This window comes from Pipistrellus hanaki, assembly GCF_964339955.1.
Source record: "Pipistrellus hanaki genome assembly, chromosome: 13".
NCBI classification, from domain to species: domain Eukaryota; kingdom Metazoa; phylum Chordata; class Mammalia; order Chiroptera; family Vespertilionidae; genus Pipistrellus; species Pipistrellus hanaki.
This window is the reverse complement of record NC_140515.1, coordinates 41,126,370-41,151,473: the sequence shown is the minus strand read 5'-3', so window position 1 is coordinate 41,151,473 and position 25,104 is coordinate 41,126,370. Positions and strand designations below refer to the sequence as shown.

Here is a 25,104-nt window from a genome sequence, read left to right as displayed (position 1 = left end):
TCCACCTGAGGAAAAAAAATTCCGATGACACTAACAGCTCAGCATAAATCAGTTGGTGAAAGAGGGATGGTAGAAACCACATCCTTATCACAGATCACATTTAAGAATTCAAGGATCCAAAACATTTCTCCCTGTAGAGTTGCTTATAAAGCCTCTATTCTCTCACTGAGATCCAAGCCAAAAAAATAACAAGCTTGCAATTCTTGGAGAGACAACACAGATTTTTTAAAAAGATTTATAAATTTTAATTTCATTATTGCAACAGGCTCACAGCAATCAGCCCAGAAAGAAATTTATGCCATTTTTTTGTCTTAACTTGGCAGAGAACAATGGCAGCCTTCGCGGGGGCAGATAAATGGTGGGTCACGCATCTCCTGGCAGGGAGACTTGTCATAATAAAGCCTCGCATCTCCCCTGCTCAACATAAAAATGCTACATCCCAAACATCAGCCACACTTATGGATGTGTTTGATGAATTTTGCCAACAATAAGCACTTAGGCTTAAAAATGTAACTGAATGCTTTCTTTCAAAGCTGGCTAACTTTGCTCCCTCCACTGAGTCTTGGGACCCCAGTAGCTTTTACCAAGTAGATTTTTATTTCTTTTGTTCAGAACGATGGAGACTTTTTCAGAATGAATAGAAAATTCCCCCCCCCCCCCCAAAAAAAAAAGAAAAAAAAAAAAAAGAGGAGGATGAAGGGAGCAAGAGAGGAAAAGAGGGAGGGAGCAAACACAGGGCAAATACTGAGGCGTACAGAAGCTTTGTCAGACACACAGCACTCCAGCCAGGCCAATACATGGCAGCCAGCCACACGTGGATACCAAGTCTTTGAAAGGTGGTAGGCCCAAGGTCAGCTGCACTTGTAAGTATAAAATATTGGATTTCAGCCGAGACCGGTTTGGCTCAGTGGATAGAGCGACAGCCTGCGGACTAAAAGGTCCCGGGTTCGATTCCGGTCAAGGGCATGTACCTTGGTTGTGGGCACATCCCTGGTGGTGGGTGTGCAAGAGGCAGCTGATTGATGATTCTCTCTCATCGATGTTTCTAACTCTCTATCCCTCTCTCTTCCTCTCTGTAAAATATCAATAAAATATATATTTTTTTAAAATATTGGATTTCAAAGAGTTAGTACTCCCCCCCCCCAAAAAAAAAATACTAAAATATCTCATTAAAAATTCTTGATATAATGAAGAATTTCATGAGATATATATATCTCATGATATAATGCTATTTTGGTAATGGGTTAAATAAAGGATGAAATTAATTAAATTTAACTGTTGGTTTTTCTCATTTTTTTTTTAATGTGTAATGGGTTCAACAGTGTCCCCCAAAGTTCATGTCCATCTGGAACCTTAGGATGGGACTTGATTTAAAAACATATTTAGGGTTCTTTTTCTTTTTAAATATATTTTTATTGACTTCAGAGAGGAAGGGAAAAGGAGCGAGAAATGGAAACATCAATGATGAGAGAGAATCATTGATCGGCTGCCTCCTGCACACCCCCCACTGGGGGGTTGGTCGAGTCACAACCTGGGCATGTGCCCTTAAACCAGAATCAGTCTGCAGACCAGCGCGCTATCCGCTGAGCCAAACTGATGAAGGCTACTTAGGGTTCTTGAGATGACATTATCCTGGAGCCACCAGATACTACGATAATGCAAGGAAGGATTCTTCCCAGAGCCTTCAGGGCAGCAGGCACCCTGACTCAGACCGCTGGCCTCCAAATCTGTGAATTAAGGAACTTTCTGTTGCTTCACCCACCCTGTTTGTGATCATTCGTCATGGTGGCCCCAGAAAACTAATATACCTGGCGACTTGAAAATGTTCAGTTACACGTGGCTTGTATTATATTCCTATTGGACGCCACTCTACTAGAGTTTAAGAGGAATCCACGCCCCAAACCCAAGTCTTCACTACAGACCCCAACAAAACTTAGACACAAAACAGTCCCACAGTTCCTAAGTGGTTCTAAGTGGTTCAAGATCTTCCCCATTGAGATAGCTTGGCTCACTTGTTTTAAGAATGTTTTTGGGGTAGGATATGAAAAGTACTTCCAACAAGTGCAACACTTTGAAGCCCAAGTGCCTAACATTCTTAATGCATGTGGGACTTATTGCCCAATTTACTAAAGAGGACACACTTAGTCCCTCAGAAAGCATTCAAGCGCTATCCTTTAATTGCCAGCGAAGCATTGCCCGCCAGATGTTCCACATCGCTGCCACCATGCCCTTGGCCTTGGCCTCCCTATCTCCCGTCCATATGTTCAGGCCCAGCCTCTGTTCTTTGAGATAAGAGGTCTCCCCTCCAAACACCTCTCCCCGTGTCTCTGCTTAATGAGGCAAGACAGCTGCCGTCTCAGAGAACTCCCAAGGGGAACGGCCTTGCTGCTTTAACAGAGTACCAGCTGCAGGACAGCCTTTCAGGGAATGTGCTGCTGCCAAGCCAATTACTGCAGCAGCGAGCAACCCAGGCTCAAGGAGGGGAAGGCTGCCCGGATGACTCCACCTACTACCCCCAGATCAAGTCCCTCCCTGTAGAAGGGACAGAGCCACACAAGGAAAGGCCACCGCACTGTTTTCGGTGGGGCTAGGATTAAAATGTTTGTGCCACCACAGGATCCAGGGTTAGGGGTCAAGAGAATACAACAGGCTTTGTCATAGGACAAGGCAGAAGCCAGGATGGATGGCGAGAAGGCAGCCAAACTGGATAAAGGAGTGATCGTGACCCAGATGACAGACAGGGGAGCAGGGCGCCCGCAGTTCACTCGGTGTGAATGAGTAAGATGGGTGTGAAGCTATTTGGGTAACATCCAGGACAAAAGAAAGACAGCCAAGCTGTCTAGTAAGATTCTGCCATGCTTCACACACTGGGAAGTCATTATTTACTGGAATACTTAAGTCGGTGACAGAGATGTCCCACAGCAAGAATAATACGCCGGCAGGAAATTTATGCAGTAGAACTGTGAGTTCAACAGGTAGTAAGCACCTACAATGAGACATGTGCTTGAGTGTTTGTGTGAGGAAGGTATTAATTATTCCCATTATTCGGAAGACCTGAGGTTCTGAGGATCTAAGAGGCTTGCCTGAGCTTTATTCAGTGCACCCTGCAGGAGAACTGAGTGCAGGCAGATAACTGGGCCTGGGGTGGTATAGGGTCCTCACCCTGTTTTGCTCTCTCTCTGACCCAGGCTACACAATGACAGAACCCTTAAGGTCAAGGACCAGATCAACAGTGAGGCCCAACTCCACACTGATGAACGATTGCACCATGTGTAATCATGGTGTGGATGCATGCTTTCATTTCTCTTGGGTTAGAAACGGGTAGGAGTGGGTTTGCCAGGTCACGTGGTAAAGTTATGTTTCACATTTAAAAACATTTTATTTTAGTTGTAAGGTACACATCGTGTCCAACCCGGAGCAGAGAGCTAGTGGAAAGAACCTGACTGTCCATCAACAGGTGAGTGCATACACAAAATGTGGCACATCCACATACTAGAATATCACTTGGCAATAAAAAAAAAAAATGACATGCTGATACATGCTACAACGTGGGTGAATCTCAAAAAACATCATGCTAAGTGTAAGAAGCCAGTCACAAAAGACCACAGACTGTATAACTGCATTCATATGAATGTCCAGAAGAGGTTAATTTATAGAGATAGAAAGTACATTAGCAGGCTGGAGCTAGGCCACAAATGGGGTTGACCACGAATGAATGCAAAGGTATTTTGGGGGTGACAGAAACTTTCTAAAGCCGGATTATGATAATTATACAACTCGGTCAATTTCCTAAAAACCACTGAACTGGACACTTAAAATCGGAGAATTTTACGGCATAGAAATTATACCTTAGTGAAACTGTCTTTCAAAAAGGCGAGAACTGCCCAGCCAGGCATGGCTTAGTGGTTGAGCATCCACTGGTCATGGTCCAGTTTCTGGTCAGGGCACATGCCCGGGTTACAGAGTCAATCCCCAGAGGGGGATGTGCAGGAGGCAGCCGATCAATGATTCTCTCTCACCATTGATGTTTCTAACTCTCTCCCTTCCTTTCTGAAATCAATAAAAGTATATTTTTAAAAAAATAAATAAAAATAAAAAGGCAAGAATTGCCCTAACCAGTGGATAGAGTGTCAGCCTGCGGACTGAAGGGTCCCAGGTTCGATTCCAGTCAAGGACATGTACCTTGGTTGGGGGCTCAATCCCCAGTAGGGGGTGTGCCAGAGGCACCTGATCAATGTTTCTCTCTCATTGATGTTTCTAACTCTCTATCCTTCTCCCTTCCCCTCTGTAAAAATCAATTTAAAAAATTATAAAAATGTAAGAATTACAAGCAACTGAATCAGCACTTCAAAACTACGGATCTTCTGCAATGTGGTCCCAAAGTGGTCCTTTTCTGATCTATAAAAAAAACTATCAGCCGAAACTGGTTTGGCTCAGTGGATAGAGCGTCGGCCTGCGATTGATGTCTCTCTCTCTCATCGATGTTTCTAATTATCTATCCCTCTACATTCCTCTCTGTAAAAAATCAATAAAAATATATTTAAAAAAAAAAAAAACTAGCATAAGTTCCAGTGTCTAGGTGGCCATACCTCCATTGTCAACATTTGCCCGGGCCAGAGAGCAACAGCAAATAAGAGAGTCATAAGGGAGTCATAAAGTAGGTTGCCCTGTTTTGACAATTAGTCTGAAACAACCAAAACTTGCTAAGAATAAGGCCGAGTGGCTGGTGTTGCTTTTGGGCTCCCTCCCTCAACACCTTTGACTTGCTGACATCCAACTTTCTGGCATGTTCGAAAATTCACTCGCACTCAGTTGAAATCTAACGTGGATTACAGTGAATTACAGTGAATCCAATTCCCCTCCTTGAATTGCAATATAAAATATAAGCTACAGCCGAAACCGGTTTGGCTCAACGAATAGAGCGTGGGTCTGCAGACTGGAGGGTCCCAGGTTCGATTCCGGTCAAGGGCATGTACGTTGGTTGCGGGCACATCCCCGGTGGGGGGGGTGTGCAGGAGGCAGCTGGTCGATGTTTCTCTCTCATTGATGTTTCTAGCTCTCTATCCCTCTCCTATCCTCTCTGTGAAAGATCAATTAAAAAAATAAAAAAGAAAAAAAAAAAACTTCTAATAAAAATTCTTTACCCTCATGCTACAGCTCAGGGTGAGGGAGGGGAGACTCATAATTTCTGGGAATGACTAAGAGGGGGTGAGGAGTGAGACTGGGATGGGGAGGGCTGGGGGAAAGAGGGTTTACATTTTCATTCGCTACCACCGTGCGTGAGCTGCCTGAATTTCCCTCTTAGTGGAGTGCATGTATCACTCCGATAAAAATCTTTTAATCCCATGTTAAAAGCACACCACCACCTGCAGTCTGTCCTATGCGGCTGTGATTGCGATGAATGTTCTCTTTGCGAGCGAACCGCGTTGGAAGCCGTGTGAGCAAGGCCCTTGCGATGTGCAACCCTGCTGCTCGAACTGGAACCCACTCAGGAAATGCCCTAGGAAACCGTGTGGAGTGCAGACTCAGGTTCAGCAGGCTCGGGTGGGGCCTGAGGTTCTGCATTTCTAACGCGTTCCCAAATGAGGAAACACTGAGGAGCCAAGATGTGAAGGGGAAGAAAAGAGTCTGGAGCAGGGGTCCTCAAACTTTTTAAAGTGGGGGCCAGATCACGGTCCCTCAGAGAGCTGGAGGGCCGGACTATATGAACTACTAATTCCTACTGTAACACCTCGGCTGCGCTCACTGCCCAAAAAACCTGGCGGGCTGGATCAGACTCCTCTGCGGGCAGCATGTGGCCCGAGGGCCGTAGTTTGAAGACCCCTGGTCTGGAGGATGCGAGTATCACCACTGCTCCCCTCTCCCCACGTTATCCTTCCACATCCTTCAGCGGAAAGGGCGAGGTCATCCTTTCCGGGACATCAACCCCGTTTCTTTCTCCCCTGGGAGACAATCCTTCCAGTCACCCAGGTGTACACGGAAGGCCAGCAGACACCATCCAACTATGATTTGAAGCTGGGGTTTTAGAAATCCAGGGACTGGCATGCATGGGAGTGGGGTGAGGGGTGGGGGCAATGGTAAGATATGTACACATATAATACCTTAATTAAAAAATGAGGGGGGGGGGGGAGAAATCCGGGGACTTTTGGCACAGGTGGAAAGAAGGAAGTGGGAGTGGGGGAGGAGATTAGATATGCCCAGTACTGAAAGTGAAAACAGACTCCAAGGGAAGAAAAGATCACCCTTTTCTAACTTGGTAGCAGATTTATTTCTGAACACCTTAATTAGGAGTGCCATTTGGGTCTGGAAAGCCACAAGAGACAAAAATAACTGAAGAGAGTGGTCAAGGATACAGAAAGAGAATGGAGTTTTGAAGAAATGACCTGGGGCAAACCAAACACCCCACTTGAGAGCTCCCGCCCCCCCCCCCCCCCCACCATGCTAAGATTAGTCCAACAGCAAAGCAACAGAACACCATGGGGACAGCCCTGCCTAGACAAAGTCCTAGTGCCTGGACTGGAGGTGGATAAGGAGCTGTCCTCTTTATGCTAAACTAGAAGCCCGGTGCACAAAACTTGTGCACTGGGGGGTGGGGGATCCCTCAGCCTGGCCTGTATCCTCCCCCGGGAGCCCTGAGGGAAGCAGGCCTACACCAGCAGTTGGACATCCTTAGCGCTGCTGTTTTGACAGGAGAGGCTCCCGCCACCACCGCTGCCCTCACCAGCACTCCCTCTGTGGGAGTGCACTGACCACCAGGAGGTTGCTCTTGTGTTGAGCATCTGCCCCCTGGTGGCCAGTGCGCACCATAGCGACTGGTTGTTCCACCGTTCTGTCGAATTGCATGTTAGCCTTTTATTATATAGGAAAAATCAGGTCAGACTGAATCAATGACCTGGGACCCTCAGGCATTATCTGAGAAGGTGCTAGGATGACTCCAGTGCTACTCAATATCTTAGGGGAGGCCAGATCCTTCATTATATCTGAGTCGCCTCTCTAGGATCAAACCCAAACATGCACCACCCCCAAAAGGGTCTGACGAGGTCCTGAGTGACAGCAGGGCCAAGACACCAGTGACCCAGAACTCTAAATCCAAGATAATTTCCTGGGCCCTGGCAGGATGTCTCACTGGTTAGAGCATCAGCCCTCGCACCCAAGGATTGCGGGTTCGATTCCCAGTCAAGGGCATGTATCTGGGTTGCAGGTTCAATCCCCAGCCCTGGTTGGGGCACAAGTGGAAGGCAACCAATCGATGTGTCTCTTACATCAAGTTTCTCTCTTTCTCCTTCCCTTCCACTCTCTCTAAAAGTCAATGGAAAAAAATGTCCTTGGGTGAAAATTATAAACAATTAAAAAAAAAAAAAAGAATTCCTGGAATCTTTTTTTTTAATATGTTTTATTGATTTTTTTTACAGAGAGAAAGGGAGAGGGATAGAGAGTTGGCAACATCGATGAGAGAGAAACATCGATCAGCTGCCTCCTGTATACCCTCCACTGAGGATGTGCCTGCAACCAATGTACATGCCCTTGACCGAAATCGAACCCAGGACCCTTGAGTCCACAGGCCGATGCTCTATCCACTGAGCCAAACCAGCTAGGGCCCTGGAATCTCTTTAAACACACACACACATCTAAACTCAAGACGTTATCGGTGAACTTGCCAAAGCAGTCAGCTCAGCCTGACACACTGGAAAGATTTGTCAAACTATTTGGCTGACACTGAGCAGCCCAGACAACCAGCTGACGGACAGGATTTTTCACTCGTCAGCCTGTCGTTTTGGCACCACGTCAACCGGGATGAGCAAAATAAACACCATTTAGGCCACTTCCTGGGGCAGCTCACCATCTCATGGTATCAGTCATTTATCTGGGCTGATGACTCGCAACTACACATAACCAGTCCAACCTGAAAAACAGAACCTCCCGTCCACATTCCCAACTGCCTGCCTCAGGCATGTCTGCCCAGGACGTTTTACATTGACGCTTGCTTGCCCTCAACTCCAACACCTCCTTCGCAACCATCTTGTTCTCTTCACTGGCATCCCTGTTCTCCCAGCTCCTGAGGCTCCGTCCATCTGCACTCAGGACCCTCATCCTGATTCTTCTTTCAGGGTGTCTCCCGGACATATGCCTTGTCCATTCTCACAGGGACCCAGGTTAGGCCCTAACAGCCCCTTCAAAGGCACAGCTTCCTCCCCACTTGCAATGCATTGCCACGCCCAGCCCTCTTTCTAGCACCCACTGTCTAACACATCACTCAACTGGGGGGGGGGGGGGGGGGGAGAGGGTGGAGGGGGAATATTGCGCATTTCTGTTTGATATTTTCCAAGAAAATTTTGGCCTGCATCGTCTTATTTTCTCCTCCCTGCAAGCCCATAGGACAAGTAATTCAATGCCTGGAGAAGGGGTGTGGCTTGCCTGAGTTCACCCAGCTGGCAAAGGAGCAAGGAGCCAAAACCTAGAACTCCTCATTGGCACTCTAAATATCTCGTATCCCCTCCTTCTTAAAGGGCAAAGGCACATTATTCTCAAGTGCCCTGGAATCTCTCAAATTCGGCTCAAAATTTTCTGCCCGAGATTCAAAACCTTCTATCAACTGACTTATTTCTTCCTTACCTATTTCTCACTATTGTGGATCCCATTTCTCACTATTCCTATTTGCTCATTTTTCCCCCCCATTTTTCTTTAACTTGGTTAGTTTCTTTTGTAAGCTCAATAATTATGATTTGGCACTGCTTTTAACTCTAGTAATAGCTACCATGTCTTGAGCATTTAGAATGTTCTAGATACTGGACCAATCTGCTAAGTAATCTCATTTTATCATCAAAACAACACTTGACTACTAAGCGAGACCTACCTAATTTAACACATCCCAAATGGAACTCTTGACCCCCACCCACACCAAACTCACTTCCCCCATGGTCCTGCTCATCTTGGTAAAAGGAACTACCATCCTCTTTCTGTTGCTCAGGCCAGCAACCTAGACATCAGTTCATGTCTGTCTTGTATTCACACGTCCCCCTCTAACTGCAAATCGAACCCGTCGCCACTACACTTACAACAGAGCTCCAAACTGTGTGCCTCTCACCCCTCCACGCCTGCCACCCTCAGCCAAGCACCGCTATCCACGCACACCCCGACTGCAGTGACGCCACCGACTGGCCCTGCTTCTCCTCTTCCTCTTGTAGGCTTTATTCTCCCCAACGCGGCCAACGGGGATGCTTTAAAAATGCAGATTTAATCTGAATCCACTGAAAACAGCCTGGATGTCCCTCACAGGTGAATGGGTAAACTAACTAAAATGCTCCTCGGCAACAAAAATCTAAAAAATTAAGTTCATGCAACAGCATGGATGAATCTCAAAAAGCACTAGGCTGAGTGAAGAATAATGTACCATGTGATATCATTTATATGCAATTATAGAATATCAAAACTATCGTAGGATGACACAAATTAGCTCGGCGGTTGCCTCTGGGAGAGAGGAATTTGAATAGAAAGGAGCAGGAAGGAACTTTCTAGGGCAATGGTTGGCAAACTCATCAGGCAGCAGACCCAAGTATCAACAGTACTACGACTGAAATTTCCTTTGAGAGCTGAAAACCGACTTCTGCGCATGGGCCACGAGGTTTCAATCACACTGTACGTGCACGCCCGCACGTGGTGTTCTATGGAAGAGCCACACTCAAAGGGCCAAAGAGCCACATGTGGCTCGCGAGCCGCAGTTTGCCGACCACTGGCCTAGGGCAACGAACATTTTTTTTTTTTGTCTTGCTACGCATGTGTCAGAATGGGTCGGAAGTAAAGATAGGATGACTTCACGGTGTGAAAGTTACACTTGGGCAACCTGGCCCCCCCTGGCCTCTGCCCATTCTCCTCCTACACGTGCCCTCCCACCCCCTTCCCGACCCATCTAGCCACAATGGCTGCCTGGCAGCTCCAGAACATACCAAGCCCTTTCTGGCCCTGAGTCTTCGCATGCCCCACCTGGCACCCTCCCTGCGAGCTTCCTTCGGGCCCCAGACCCTGCCCCCTCCGCAGAGGGGCCTCTCTGGCACTCATCTGAAGGCCCTCCCCCAGGAGCTCTCATTTACTCCTCTGTTTTCATCCTGTGGGTGGCACTTACCACTCTCTGTTATTTTCTTATTTACTGTCTGCTGCTGCTGCTCCCAGAAAGCAAGCTCTGCAAGAGTGAGGGCCCATCTGTCACTGTATCCCCCACATCCAAGCCAACGCCTGGCACGTTACATAACAGTTTGTTGCATGAATGGGGAAAAAGTTGACAACTGTCACAACCTCCATGTGACAGCCTTGGAATCTGAGGCTTGCAAAGGGTAAGTAAATCCCGCCTCCGGGGTCTCACCACACCGGGATTCACACCCAGGCCATCTGTCCTGCAGGCCCACACCTCTGCCATGCTGAGTGAAGTCTTACTTCCGTTTCTGCTTCTTCATTGGGTACTGCTCGCTCACCCTGGGCTGGGCCTCACCCCTACACTTCCACCTGCCTGGAGAAGCCAAGCTCAGGATGGCTTCTCTCTCCACGGACTTCATGCTTGATTATCCTCTTCCTATTTTTCTTTCCTCCTGTGTCTGTCTCCCCAGCAAGATGAGAGGGACTTCTAAGTGACTTTCCCTTCCTTTGGTTACCCACCACACACCTAGGACAGAACTGGCTGGGCACAGGCACCTAACCAATCCTCATGAACGTGATCCCTTGGAGATGTGGGGTGAGTCAGGGAGCCCTGTGGGTATGTGCAAATCCTGGGTTACATGACTCACTCTGCTATTTCAAAGTACGCTGACCTTAGCTTCCCTGGCATCCGGCCATTCCGTTTCAACACCAGCTTGTTAAGGCTGATGCAAATTAGAGCTGCCACCATCAGGCGCGATGATATTACTCAGGTCTCCCGGCTGTGCCTCTGGACTCTCCTGCATACCTATGCAGAGGCCTCGCAGAAGGCTGAGCGCGCAATGCACGTGGGGACTGAAGAGGATGGGGTGGGATTAATGGGCGCATCCTCACGTCTTCCCCTGAGGTCACTTAAGGGATTACTCAAAGCTTTCTCCTTAGGTTAGGTGGTATTATTATTCCAAGTCGATCCTTAGAGATAGTATTCACACTTTTTCCCCCCAAAGTAAACGCATTCATCTCCTGATTGACAACATAGTAAGCCCTGAGTCTGGGCCTCTGAATGCAAACAGAAGAACCAATTAAAGAAAGCCTATGCAAGCCTTTTGTTAAAGCAGGAAGCAAAGCAACAAGAAATGCAGTTAGGAAACAAGACTTTATAGGCAATTGATTTTTTTTTTTCCTGGTTCACTACTATAATGTGGACTTTTAGACTATGGCATACATTTAACCTCACAGGTTTTAACTCGCTGGTCTCACAATACTCCTGACCTCCTTGTGAGAATTTCTCATTTAAGGAAAAGGAAGCGGTGGTCAGAGAAGGTGACCTCATTTTCTCAGAGGAGGATTCAAAGGAACAAAGTGGGTGTGACGTCTCCGTGTTCCATCTTACAGCAGAAGTCCAAGCCATCAGACAAGCACTACCGGTCATGCAGTCCACAGTTCACGGGAACCCCACTCAGCTACTCAGTGCTACCCTGCTTCTGACCACATGGCCTTGGGCAAGTTACTCAACCTCTCTGAAAATCCTCTTTAAGACAAGATTTTCCATGCCCTAACCGGTTTGGCTCAGTGGATGGAGCGTTGGCCTGCAGACTGAAAGATCCCAGGTTTGATTCCGGTCAAGGGCATGTACCTTTGGCTGCGGGCACATCTCCAGTAGGAGGTGTGCAGGAAGCAGCTGATGGATGTTTCTCTCTCATCGATGTTTCTAACTTTCTATCCCTCTCCCTTCCTCTCTGTAAAAAATCAATAAAATATATTTTTTTTTTAAAAGAAGATTTTCCTCCCTCCAATCTCATGGGTGAATATGAAATTCGCTGTGAGTGTGAAGCAACACATTCATCAAATAAATAAGTATTGAGCACCTACTGTAGATAAGGCTCTGTCCATGGACCTGGGATATGGAATGAACCAAAGTCATAGTCTCATGGAGCTTCTGTTGCCATAAGAGAAACATATAAGAAATGATTTAAAATGTTCATGTGAGTGCTTGCTTTAGCAGCACATATACCAAAGTGGGAAAATAAAACATATGTGTGATTTCCGAGAATTGATAAGCGCAGTAAAGGAAAAACAAAGCAAGGTGAGATCATACATAGAGATGAGATGCTATTTTGGATCCAGGGCAGGGGGTGGGCTAGTCAGGAAGGCTTCTCTGAGACACTGGCCCTTGGGAACAGACTGAAATATGACAAGCCGCGCGAATACCTGGAGAAGAAGCGTGTGCGGCACAGGGGGTACCGGCAGGCGCAATTACATGCCAGAGATGAACGCCATTCAATGTCACACAGGATTCTATTCCATTTCAGTTATCACCAGGGGATGAACTGTCGTAAGGAGCTTGGGCAGGAGCTACCTAATCAGAAATCTTCGGAAGCAGCCAGTGGGAATAAATACCAAATGAACAACTGAATGGCAATAGGTATAATGCCCCTGTGTACGTGCACGCACAAGTAAAAAAAAAAAAAGATGAAAATTCAACTGTGTTAAATCTATCGATTATGGAAACATTGATAAGTGGATGGTCCCTGTAATTCCACTAACTAATAAGTTTATCTCATATTTTTTTATACAAGTTTTCTCGGATAAACTGTCACTATCACAGAGGTGTTCGTGTCCACTGGGGTTTTATGTACTAGGTTCTGCCCGGTCTTCCAGAAACCCTGCCCTAGGTCCCCACATGTGTGGTTCTGCCGGCCCAGCAGGACATCGTGGATAACTGCAGTCACCTTCCAGAATCAGGATGGTGACAGCAGAACTGCACATGGATATTTACCGGCAAAGGACTCACGGATACAGACATCAGGGGACAAGAACTCTGCGGTCTGAGCATGCCCCCGGCTGTGACATCACAGGCCCCTGCACCCACCACCTTCTGCCTCTCCCCCTGCCTGAGCAGACACACCTCCCTGATTTCTTGTCCTGGCCTCGTGGGTTCTTCCCAGTGCACCTGAATCTCCGAGTCCCATCTTTTCTTTCAAAAGCCTCATTAAAATTCATCTTATCAAGTTGTCCCTATCCAATGCTTTCCATCCTGGGGCAGAGGAAGGCTTCCATCCTGAAAAGGGCTGACCATTTTGAACTTGTTTTTCCGTCTTTAAAATGTGTCTTTACTCAGAACTGCTGGATGCCACGACACAGATGCAGTTCACAGACATGATCACGTGGACTGACAGAAGCCAGATACAAAAGAATTCATGCCGTGTGATTCCATGTATAGGACGTTTAAGAAAGCCTAGCTACTCCCTGGTAATGACATCGGAATAGGGGTTCCCAGGGATGGGGAGAGAGCAGCAAGAAAGCCCTCTGCGGTGCTAGCAGTGCTCTGTAGCTTTTCCCCGGTGGCAGTGGCATGGATGCATGCACCTGTAAAAACGTACTGTACTTACCATTTCAGCACTTTACTGTGTGATAGTAAGATTAAAAGTGAAAAAGCAGCCAAAACCGGTTTGGCTCAGTGGATAGAGCGTCGGCCTGCGGACTGAAAGGTCCCAGGTTCGATTCCGGTCAAGGACATGTACCTTGGTTGCAGGCACATCCCCAGTAAAGGGTGTGCAAGAGGCGGCTGATTGATGATTCTCTCTCATCGATGTTTCTAACTCTCTATCCCTCTCCCCTCCTCTCTGTAAAAAATCAGTAACATATATTTTTTTTTAAAAAAGCGCAGTCTTATGAAGAGTTGTCTGGGGACTTCAAACACATCCTGACAGGCGTTTCCTTACCTCTCTGGCATTTCTGGCACCTTCTACAACCTGAGTAGGGGAAACTCTTTCATCTTCCTTCCTTCCTTCCTTCCTGCAGGAAATTCTCCTGGGCCCTTCCCGATGGCCAGCTTTAAAACAATCAAGGGCATGAGTCTGTCCGTCTGCCCTGGGCCAGTCATAAAGAAGCTTATTTTGCTTTACGGCTTCCACGAACTGGCAAAGCCTTTGAACGTCCCTCTCCGCAGGGGGACAATAAACATCAAGCGAGGGCAGGAGAATGCGGAAAACACGTGAACTCCTCTCTGTGAACCACGTGGAGGGGCGGCAGCCCCTCCGTGGGCTGTGCATACACGCATACAAGTTCTTTGATCCAAACCCCAGGAGGAAGTTTGGGAAGAGAATGCAGAATGGTGCACTAGGAAGAGACCACCACCACCCCGTCCCCCCCCTACATCCCCCCCGCTCCATGGGCCAGCTTGAGAAAGTGGCTAGTAAGCCTCCCTAGGTCTCCGATCCCTGCTAGTAAAATGACCTTCCTTACCTCGCTCCTAATCCCAAGGAGAAGAATCAAGTGACATGAGGCCTACCCTTTGGCAAAATGCAAACAGCTGAGACCAACGGAAGAAGTTTTTAAGGCTGAAATAAAAGAGAGGGCCTGTGAAATGCCTCTCTCTGATCCATGAGCACTTTCACATCTGCTGAAGGACTTCACCCTCACAGCAAGTCGAGGGGATGGCACCTTGACTCCCGCTTCACCCAAGAGGAAGCTGAGGCACAAGGCAGCTGGGTGGGTGCCCCAGGGCGCTCCCCGTGAGGAGGGAGAGAGGGGAGCAGGTGCTCGGGTTTTCACCCGGCAGCAGGTGGGCGGCGGGCCTGCGCTTCTGTGCCACAGGTGCCTCCGGGTTTGAAACCCATGAAGAGCAAGTAGGAAAGCCGAAACCGGTTTGGCTCAGTGGATAGAACATCAGCCTGCGAACTGGAAGGTTCCAGGTTCGATTCCGATCAAGCGCATGTACCTTGGTTGCGGGCACATCCCCAGTAGGGGGTGTGCAGGAGGCAGCTGATCGATGTCTCTCTCTCATTGATGTTTCTGACTCTATCCTTCTCCCTTCCTCTCTGTGAAAAGTCAATAAAATACATTAAAAAGAAGAAAAAAAACATACCTCTCAACGTTAGAGAAGAAAAAAAAAAGAGTAGGAAATGGTTAAGAATAAGAGACCACAGACAACTGTTCCTAAATAGCAACCTTTCTCTCATTTAGAGACAAATGAACCAAGTCAGAAGCCGCTGAGCCTTGGAAACGTGTGCTTCATTGGCACTGTACGGAGGATCCAGAACTTTCATCTGAGAAGCAGATGTTCTGTTTCAAGGTACCTCCCATGAAACTACATCTTACCCTCAAGACTCCCTAGGATGGCTCTAATGCTGTGGATCTATCTATCTGATTGACACAGAAGGAAATTCTGGCCTGGCAGACAGGTAACTAGATTTCTTAGTAGTAAAAAAAAAAAAAAAAAAAAAAAAAAAAAAAAAAATTTAACCAGAAACTAACAACAACCCAAAAAAACCCACCAGCGCTGCATCACAAAACGTTATTTGGGAGCATATGCTTCCTAAAACAAAACAGCCCTCCGCAGTTTGGGGGCTGTTTTGCCCTATAAACTACTTTCTCGGTTACATAAAACTGCAAATTGCCATCTGAGGGCTTTGCAGGCCTGGATTTCCATCTTCCCTGAAAGTTTATGAGCAAACAGAATTAAATTTGGTCCTCTTTCTCTCCGGCTCTCTGTGCTGCGCCTGCCAAGGGAAACATTTTCCCTCTGTGTGCTGGCTCCGTGGTACCGCCTTTCAGAGGAGCCGCCGCACACGAAATAACTGAGTGCTGCGGGTTTCATGTGGCTGAAGACCGACTTTAAAAAAAACCATTTTCTTTACCCCCTCCGTGGTTTGTGCTTTGCTGTAGCAATACTACTTATCTAAAGAATCTCCAGAGTTATTTATTTTTTTATTAAGTCTTTATCGTTGAAAGTATTACTACACCCCCCTCTTCCCTCCACTGACCCCTTCTAGCCCCCCGCCCACTGCCGGACCCAGCCCTTCACCACCCTATAGTCTGTGTCCGTGGGTTATGCATATATGTATACAAGTTCTCTGATCCAAAAAGGTGGTTTTTTAAAAATATTTTTTTATTGATTTCAGAGAGGAAGGGAGAGAGAGAGAGAGAGAGAGAGAGAAACATCAATGATGAAAGAAAATCATGGATCAGCTGCCTCCTGCACACCCCACACCAGGGATCGAGCCCGCAACTCGGTCATGTGCCCTTGACCGTAATCGAACCTGGGACCCTTCAGTCCGCAAGCCAACACTCCATCCACTGAGCCAAAGAGGTATTTTTAATTGTTTGTATTTGCAAACCCACAATCAACAGATATAAAATATCTCCTTAAAAAAAAACAAAAAAAACGACAGGAGATGGAAGAATTATTACTGGACTGCAGTGAGGGATGCACAACTGTATGCTTTTTACTCAAAAGCAACTGACCGCACACTTGAGGGCGTGAGCTTTATGGCCTATAACCTGCACCGCAGTAAAGCTGTTGGAAAGTATGCCCATGCTTCACAAAGCGAGAGGTTTCAGAGTTTGACTGTGATTCAAGCGAGCGTTGGAAGCATTGACTTTCCCGGGCTGCCAATGCGTTTGTGGCACTATGGGACAGCACAGCGTTCATCCAGAGCAGTGTTTCCCAAACTTCTCTCATGATGAGAATCACCTGGTGGAGTTGTTAAAACACAGATTCCTGAATCCCAACTAAGAAGTGCTAAACTAGAATTTTTGAGAACATATAGGTAAAATTGCATACCTAACTTAGTGCTCTGTATATAACATCTGTCTTAGAGCACTAGTTAAGTATACAATTTTACCTATATGTTCCCAAAAATTCTAGTTTAGCACTTCTTAGTTGGGATTCAGGAATCTGTGTTTTAACAACTCCACCAGGTGATTCTCATCATGAGAGAAGTTTGGGAAACACTGATCCAGAGCATCTCTCTCCACTCCGGGGCTGCTGGCATCTGGGGCCAGACAACTCTTTGTTGTGGAGGGCTGCCCTGAGCATCATGGGATGTTTAGAATCACTAGTTGACAGAAGCACAGCCCCCCCTCCCCCAATTGCAATGGCCAAAAATGTCTCCCAAGATCAGCTCCTGGGGGAGACTCACTGCTCTAGATGTTGACAAGCTGAAGAAGTCTGCTCTCCGAAGGAGTGGCTGACAAATAAATACAAAGTGTTGGCCGGTCCCTCCCCCTCCCCCGCCCAGCTACAAAGCTTGCTCAGGTGCCCCATTCCTCCGCCCCCGGACAACATAAGACACTTCTTCTCTCCTCGTGGCGCTGCTGCCCCCCCCCCCCCCTGCAAATTACACAGTCAGCGTTATATCTAGACTATACAGCATTACTTTTTAAATTAAGGCTAATTGTATAGCCCTGCGCCTGCCCGTGTGACTCTCTAGGTAGGGCACTCAGCCAAGAAACAAAGTCACTGGGTTTTCCATAAATGCTTTGTGGCCACTGGTTCCGAGACAGTGAGTAAAGTGCCAGACAATTCCATTTAGCCGACATTAACCCAGCAGCTTCAGGTCCCAGGAACTTGGGGAACCTTCTCTCTTTTCATTTCAAGAGGGACGTTCCCATTTTATAGATGAGCTATTCAAGGCTCAGAGAAAAACTGAGTGAGTTGTGCCCAAGATCACACAAGTGGCAGAGTTGACATTTTTGTTGACTTCCGAGTTAAAAATGTCCTATCCCCTACTCCGAGCTTTAAGGGCTCAGCATGGGCCACACACCCTGATGGCTGGTTGCCTCATACATAATAGCCCTGTGGTCGGCAAACTGCGGCTCGTGAGCCACATGCGGCTCTTTGGCCCATTGAGTGTGGCTCTTCCACAAAATACCACGGCCTGGGCGAGTCTATTTTGAAGAAACGGCGGCGTTAGAAGAAGTTGAAGTTTAAAAAATGTGGCTCTCCGTAAGCCTGCGGACTCAAGGGTCCCAGGTTCCATTCCAGTCAAGCAGCTGATCAATGTTTCTCTCTCATTGATGTTTCTAGCTCTCTATCCCTTTCCCTTCCTCTCTGTAAAAAAAAAAAAAAATTCAATAAAATATATATATTTTTAAAATGTTGGCTCTCAAAAGAAATTTCAATCGTTGTAAATGTTAATATTTGGCTCTGCTGACTAATGAGTTTGCCGACCACCGTTAGCCCATTTTAAATCCTCACTGTTGAGCCATGAGGGGGCATTTATTACTCCTACTTTACAAAGAAATGGAGGCTGAGGTGAGGTCCTGACCGAGGTCACACAGCCAGATAGCCCAAAATGGGAACTCCAATTACTTTGAACTGTGTTGTCCAGCCGCTACACACTACTGCCTCTCCGCAAGCACAAGTGGCCTATTTCATTAAGAATCAGTCAATCCGCCGAAACCGGTTTGGCTCAATGGATAGAGCGTCGGCTCAGGAACTGAAGGGTCCCGGGTTCGATTCCGGTCAAGGCCATGTACCTTGGTTGAGGGCATATCCCCAGTAGGGGGTGTGCAAGAGGCTCTCTCTCATCGATGTTTCTCTCTATCTCTCTCTCTTCCTTTCTGTACAAAATCAATAAAATATATATTTAAAAAAAAGAATCAGTCAATCCACTTTTATAAATAAATTGCACTTTAATTCAAGGAGCTTTGTATCTGGGCCCATACCTTCACGTAGGGTTTCTTTTATAACACCCTACACCTCGTCCCACGGACACCTGTGAGCTTCCTAGAACTGCCCTGTGTGAAAAAGTCCCTCCACCCAATTGTCAAGAAGCAGTCAAGCTAAAACGTCACTACTGCTACCCTCACAGCTAATCACGTCTCCAGTTTTTCCTTCTCCAGTTCATTCATTCAATAAGGACTTCACTTAAAATCTATTCAAACATATCTAATCATTTAATCCAATTAAAATTCACGATAAAAGCACCAGGAAGGAAAAGCAGGGTCAGAAAATGTGTAAGGAGAAGGCAGGACAAGGAGATAAAGGAAATGGAATCTGAGATTTGCCAGAAAAGTTGGGATTTCATTTAAGTGATGGGGAAGACCCAGCGAATAATATGTGCAAAGGCCCTGAGCAAGAAGGAAACCACGCTCGAATGACCCTAACAAGGGGCCAGAGAGAGCAACAGCCAGGCCCCGCAGGGCACGGTGGACTCCAATAAAGAGAAATTAAAGGGACAGATCTACATTATTAACGGTCACTCTGGCAGTGTCCTAGGCCAGCCCAGTGGCTCTGAAGCAGCCTTTGCCAGAAGACAGTTCAAAATACTCTCCCCTGGATCCTGAAAAACAAGTTTCTTTTTCTTTTTCTTTTTTTTTTTTTCTGTTTCCCCCACTCCCCGGGGTGTGGCGCACCGCCCTGGCTGTGAACTGGCTCACTTCTTTTTCTGTTTCACTTGTGGAGTTTAAAGGCCAGATCTTTTATGAGGTCTGGGACCTGTTTCTCTTTCAATAGCCCTCAGTCAAGTTCCTCATCTCTTTCCAGGCCCCTCCTCACTCCCTAACCTCTGTACTCTCTCGGACCTTCCAAGGGGCTAGTCAATAACAAGAGGTACCGTAGGGAAAAAAATCTGTCCTGTGGGGCTTTTTGTGAAATGTAGAGACAAGCTGAGAAAGAGCCAAGGATTCTGCTCTCTTTGCATCCTCTCACACCCAGTGAAGAAGTTTTTTTTTGTGTGTGGGTTTTTTTTTTTTTTTTTCCAGTTAAGCAGTTTAAATAAATTAATAAATAAAAGCAAATCTGAGACCATGTCACTCCCGAGGTGTTAAGATTCCTGGATTCCCCTATGCCCTCTTGGCCACACCCACACACCCTGCACCCTGGAGGCCCCAGGCAATGGAGCACCAGCTCCTGCAGGCAAGGTTCCAAGCGACAACTGCTTTCAGTTTCTCCACTACGAGAAGCCTCACATCACCCCACTGACACTTCCTCCAGGAAGCCATACGCATGCTCCAGTCCAGCTCGTGAACTGCCCCGCTCTGACTTCCAGCATCACCTTAAGAAAGCGGTTTTGTTTTGTGATGTCATTGTGATTAGTTCCCTGCCTACTGCCCACATGGGCACATTCACAGAAAAGGGCAGGGTCTGGGTGTCACAGACAGGCATCTCGCACAATGCCTGGCCACCCAGGTGAGACCCCCTGTCAGTGCTTATTGAATGAATGAACACACACACACACACACACACACACACACACACACACACACACACACACGGACGCTTTCTGAGCCTCCCGGGAGCCTTTATCAAGAGAGGCTTTTCCCTTCCTATAAATGCGCTTATAGACGTGAACATGAAACACTCAAATCACAAATCTTAGAAAAGGTGCTACACATCTCACTCTTGGAAATCTGAAGGGCACATATACGCTCATACATAGCTTCAGAAAGCACCAACACGTCAGGGAAGTTTTCAGATATCAAGGCAGTAGCAGGCAGCAGGAAGAGAAGGTGCTCATGACGAGAAGCCAATGAAAAGCCAGGACAGAAACAAGGAGCTGACCAAGTTCCTACATGAGCCCACTCCGGCTAAACAGCAAGTCCACCAAGTCACTGACCTTGTTCTTGACTTTGCTCTTGGTTAGACGAATGCCCTTCCTAACCAACTCCTGGCCCTTCACCTTTCTTAGAAGCACACCCCCCACTATATATATATATATATATATATATATATATATATATATATATATATATATATATATATATATATATAAATTTTTTTCCCCCTTCCTTCTTCAGAAATGCCAACCATGAGGCATTATTATTTCCCAGTTTCAGTTTCCTTGGATAAATTTTAAAAAGAATGACTAATATATTACCCAGGCCTAAACTAGGGTCTTGCTTCTTGGAGTGTGGCCAATGAACTAGCATCACATCAACTGAGAGTTGGTCAGAAATCTCTGCCCCTCATCCCCCAGACCTATTGATTTATTTTTTTATATATATATTTCATTGATTTTTTACAGAGAGGAAAAGAGAGAGAGTTAGAAACATCGATGAGAGAGAAACATCAACCAGCTGCCTCCTGCACACTCCCTACTGGGGATGTGCCCGCAACCAAGATATGTGCCTTGACCCGCATCGAACCTGGGACCCTTGAGTCCACTGAGCCAAACCGGTTATAGGGCCAGACATACCGATTTAGAATCAACCTGCTCACCAGCTCCCCAGGTGACACCTAGGCACATGAAAGTTGGAGAAGCACTGGGCTTACATTCACTCGACAAACATTTATGGACCCAGTGCAGGGCACACAACCAGTGGCCAGCCTATACCTGAGGATGTGAACGGTGTGGGGTTAAAAAAAGATAAAACACACATTCCACCATGGTTCAGAGCTCCCGTCTAAACCTGAAAACAGCAGGACCTGGGGGAGAGAGAGAGGTGCTAGCAGGGTTCATTCTCTTCACACCCAACTCCAGCAGCGGCTGCGGGAATCTGGGATCTGGGAACTTGACCCCGTGTGCAGCGAGCGAGCGAGCGAGCGAGCGAGCGAGCGAGCGAGCGAGCGAGAGAGAGAGAGAGAGAGAGAGAGAGTCCGTGGAAGGTGTGCGAGGAGGGTGTCTTCCCTCCCGGGCTCAGCCGCAGGCCCGGGAGCGGCCGGGCCCAGTCCCCGCCCCGCTCAGCTGTCACCCTGTCAAAACAAAGCCGCCGCCGCTGACAGCGCCCCGGCCCGCGGCCCGCCGCCCTCCTCCCGCCGGGAGCGGGGCGCCGCGTCTGGGGCCGCGGGGCGCCGAGGGCCGGGGGCCGGGCCGGAGCGGGGATGGGGAGAAACCTGTGCCTCCAAACCGAGCAGCAGCGCAGTCACCTGGCCAAAGCCTGCTGACACCCCCGAGAACTAAACAACTAACAACACAATAATAACGCCCCGGCCGTCCCCGCCTCCGCCCTCCCCGGAGAGCGCCTCCGGCTCCTCCGGGACCCTCGCCTCGGGCTGTCCCCACCCTCCCTCCGGGCGCGTCCCGCCCCTTCCACCTCCCCAAAACGCCCCGGAGCCTCTGCCGCCCTCACTCCCTCCCCGCAGCGCCTCCCCACGGGACACCGGGAAGAGGACGAGCTAAGAAGGGGCGCTCCGATGCCCCCCGCCTCCTTTTCCCCAAAGATGTGCCCTGGGCCGTGGAGGGAGCCCCGTGTCACACTCTCGGGCGCCCCCGGCGAGCTCCTACAGAGCAACAAAGCCCCAGGGCACCCCGGAGCGCAGGCACAGAGGCGGCTCCTTCCAAGGGGAAGGAATGCAAGGCTCTCGGTCTTGGGGACCCCCCCGATCCTCCCCACCCCCCACCCCACCCGGCACACCCCGCGCCTCTTCTTGCAACTGAGCAGCCAGCACCCGTGTCCGGGGAGCAGCTCGCCGGGCGCGGAGGACAACAGCACTTCCGCGGTGCGGCGGCCCCGGGCGGGCGGGCGGCGGGGGCGGGGCGCGCGGGGCGGGGGGGAGGGGGAGAGGGCGGGGGTCCCCGGGCCGGGCCCGAGCCCCCCCCCCGGGCGCACGGGGCGCGGGGCGCGGGGGGCCGGGCGCGGCGGGCGCGTACCTTGCAGGCGGAGTACACGCCGAGTTTCTCCAGTTTCTTGGCCCGCGGGGCGGAGCGCAGCTGCGCCTTCTTCAAGGCGATCCGGGCCGAGCCGCCGCCTCCGGGTCCTTCGGCCGTGCCCGCCGCCGCCACCGCCGTGGCCGGTCCGCAGGCGCCCGAGCCCCCCGCGCCCGCGGCGGCGGCGGCGCCCGGGGAGCCCTGCGGCGGCAGCGGCGGCGGCGCGGGGGGCTGCGGGGGCGGCGGCGCCCCGGCCCCGGCCCCCGCCCCGGCTCCCGCTCCGCCAGCCTCGGACATGCCGCCCGCAGCCCCGCAGGAGGTGCCGCCGAGTGTCAGGCGCCGCCGCCGCCGCCGCCGCCGCCGCCAGCGTCTCCCTCCCGGGCTCCGGGCTCAGGGAGAGCGAGACCCTCCCCCCGCGCCCGCCCGCCCTGCGCCCACCCCCCTCCCCGCCCCCGCCGCCCGCGCGCCGCTCGCCCCGCGCTCGCTCCGGCCGCGGCCCGCGCTGGTGGCGGCGGCGGCTGCTCCCCCCGGAGGGAGGGGACTAGCGGCTCCGCGGCCGCCGCCGCCGCCGCTGCACACGCCCTCCCCGGGCTCCGCTCCCCGGGGCGCCGGCTGCGGGCATGGCCCCGCAGGCTCGGGACGGACCTCGCCGGGATGGCTGGGGACGAGTGCACCCCCTCGGCCTCTCGCTTGGCGCCCCCGCCCCCCGCACCTCTGCACCTAGCGCTCCCCCGCCAGGGGGCGAGGCCAAGCCCGGGTGGGGTGGAGGGGTGGGGGGCGGGGATCGGGGGCTGGAGCCCAGGCACCTGCTGCCGGCCTGTGGCTGCGGGCCCCCCAGGGCCGCCCCCCTGCAGTCCAGAGCCTGGGGGGGAGCAGGAGGGGAGGAGGGGGATGGAGGGGGAGTAGCGGTGGGAGGGAGGGGAGACTCCCAGTCATTTGTTCTTCCACTTTGTTCCACCCTCTCCGAGCAGAGAACTTCCTCCACCCTAGCGGGAGCCAGAGGTAAAGAAAAAAAAAAAAAATTTTTTTTTTTTTTTTTTTTTTGAAAAGTACCCGTCCATGCTAATCCTTCTCTTTGTTGCTCATTCACCAAAATAAAGGCGAGATGGTTTGTGTTTCTCTTCTTAAATACTTTTCGGCTCAACTTTTTTTTTTTTTTTTTTTTTTTTTTAATCTAAGGAGGAACGCTTTCTTTCTAGAACAATGTCTGGATCCCATCGGCCAGAGGAAGAAAAAAAAGACTTCATGTTTTAGGTGATTTTTGTTTGGAAGCGCTGGCGGTTACAAGAATGGCTGTCTAAACGCACTGTCAAAAGGAAATCTAGGCGCCCTGGGGAAGTTTGAGCACAGAAAGTTTGTTCGTCCATGGGGCTCATCGCTGCGATTATAAACTTGCTGTTTTGCTTTCTGCAATGTTTCCGTTTTCAAAATCGATACCACCAGCAGGATATTAAACAAGAAAAAAAAAAAAAAAGCATCCAGAAAGATGAGTGTCGATTTTGGCCTCAAACTTAATAAACAAAACAAAACCTTCAACTCAGCGTTTTCAACTCTTTGAAGCTGTTCAAAAACTGTTGTCATTAAAAAAAAAAAATACAAACAAAAAAAAACTGTTGTCCTTGTTGATGACAACCATGGTGTTTAAGTCAAATGGGATGACCATTTCAGTTTTTCATTTGAAAGCTGTTCACCCATGGTCAGTCTCTCTAACGCCGTTTTTAAAAGCCCAGGCTAGTCCTCCGGACCCTTCCCAAGTGCCCTGCTTTTGTAACTTGTCATCATTTTTATGTAATACGGGTCCTAATAGGATCATCATAAAATTCTTCACATGCCATAAAGTTCTCACCCAGCGCTGGGCAGTGTCGCCTTCAGGAATGTACTTTTCCCTGGAAGCATGCCTCTTCCCATCCCGTTTTGTCCAATTAATTTTCTCTGTCCTTTTTTTCAATGCCATGTTCTTTTGCGTTGTAATGCAGAGTGAGCGAGGTGGAGAAGTGGAAAAGTTTTCGAAGTTTGTGGCTCTGAACAGTGACATTGGGGGAAAGAGAAACAGAATGTTCCCACTTGAGTCCAGCCTGAAGGCCTGAAATGTCAGACTCTCGTCTTCAGGACAATTCTTGGGTGACTCCTTTCTCAGCATGATGTGCTCTGAGTCACCATTGTTCCTCTCTCCCGGCTCTGCGGGTTTGCACATTTTTTGCCATTCTCTCCAAAGCAGAAGGAGAATCTTTTTTTTAAACTTGGGGGTTTTTTTTGTTTTTGTTTTTATAATTCTTTATTGTTGAAAGTATTACATATGGCCCTTCCCCACCCCACCCACCCCCATTAACCCTCCTTACCCACTCCGACCCCTCCACCCTGCTCGCCTTGGCACCCTATTGTCTGTGTCCTTGGGCCATGCATATATACATACAAGGTCTTTGGTTGATTACTTCCCACCCACCCACCCACCCACCCTCCCCCGCCTTCCCTCTGAGATCCCACACTCTGTTCCATGCTTCCATGTCTCTAGATCAGCGTTTTTCAACCGCTGTTCCACGGCACACTAGATGTTGCCTGGTGTGCTGTAGGTGCAGACAAGACAAGAATTTTATAATTTTTCACTATTTTGTTTACTTAATATTTCATAATAAAGTAATTATAAAATACTTTCTTTGTGTTT

At 49.0% G+C, this 25,104-nt stretch overlaps 2 protein-coding genes across 3 annotated transcripts in view; both read right to left on the bottom strand.

Annotated features, from left to right (window-relative positions):
- KAT2B (lysine acetyltransferase 2B) overlaps window positions 1-22,858 on the bottom strand; it is an 88,729-nt gene extending 65,871 nt beyond the window's left edge. For both annotated transcript variants that reach the window (XR_014796694.1, XM_084902968.1), the window contains exon 1: window positions 22,446-22,858. Coding sequence is in view for 1 of the 2 variants with exons in the window: in XM_084902968.1 (XP_084759094.1) it covers window positions 22,446-22,739 (294 nt within the window). In the remaining variant the exon portion in view is untranslated. The remainder of the gene's footprint in view (window positions 1-22,445) is intronic.
- Window positions 1-25,104, bottom strand: part of RAB5A (RAB5A, member RAS oncogene family) — a 410,882-nt gene that overhangs the window by 321,551 nt on the left and 64,227 nt on the right. The gene's annotated exons all lie outside the window — the stretch shown is intronic.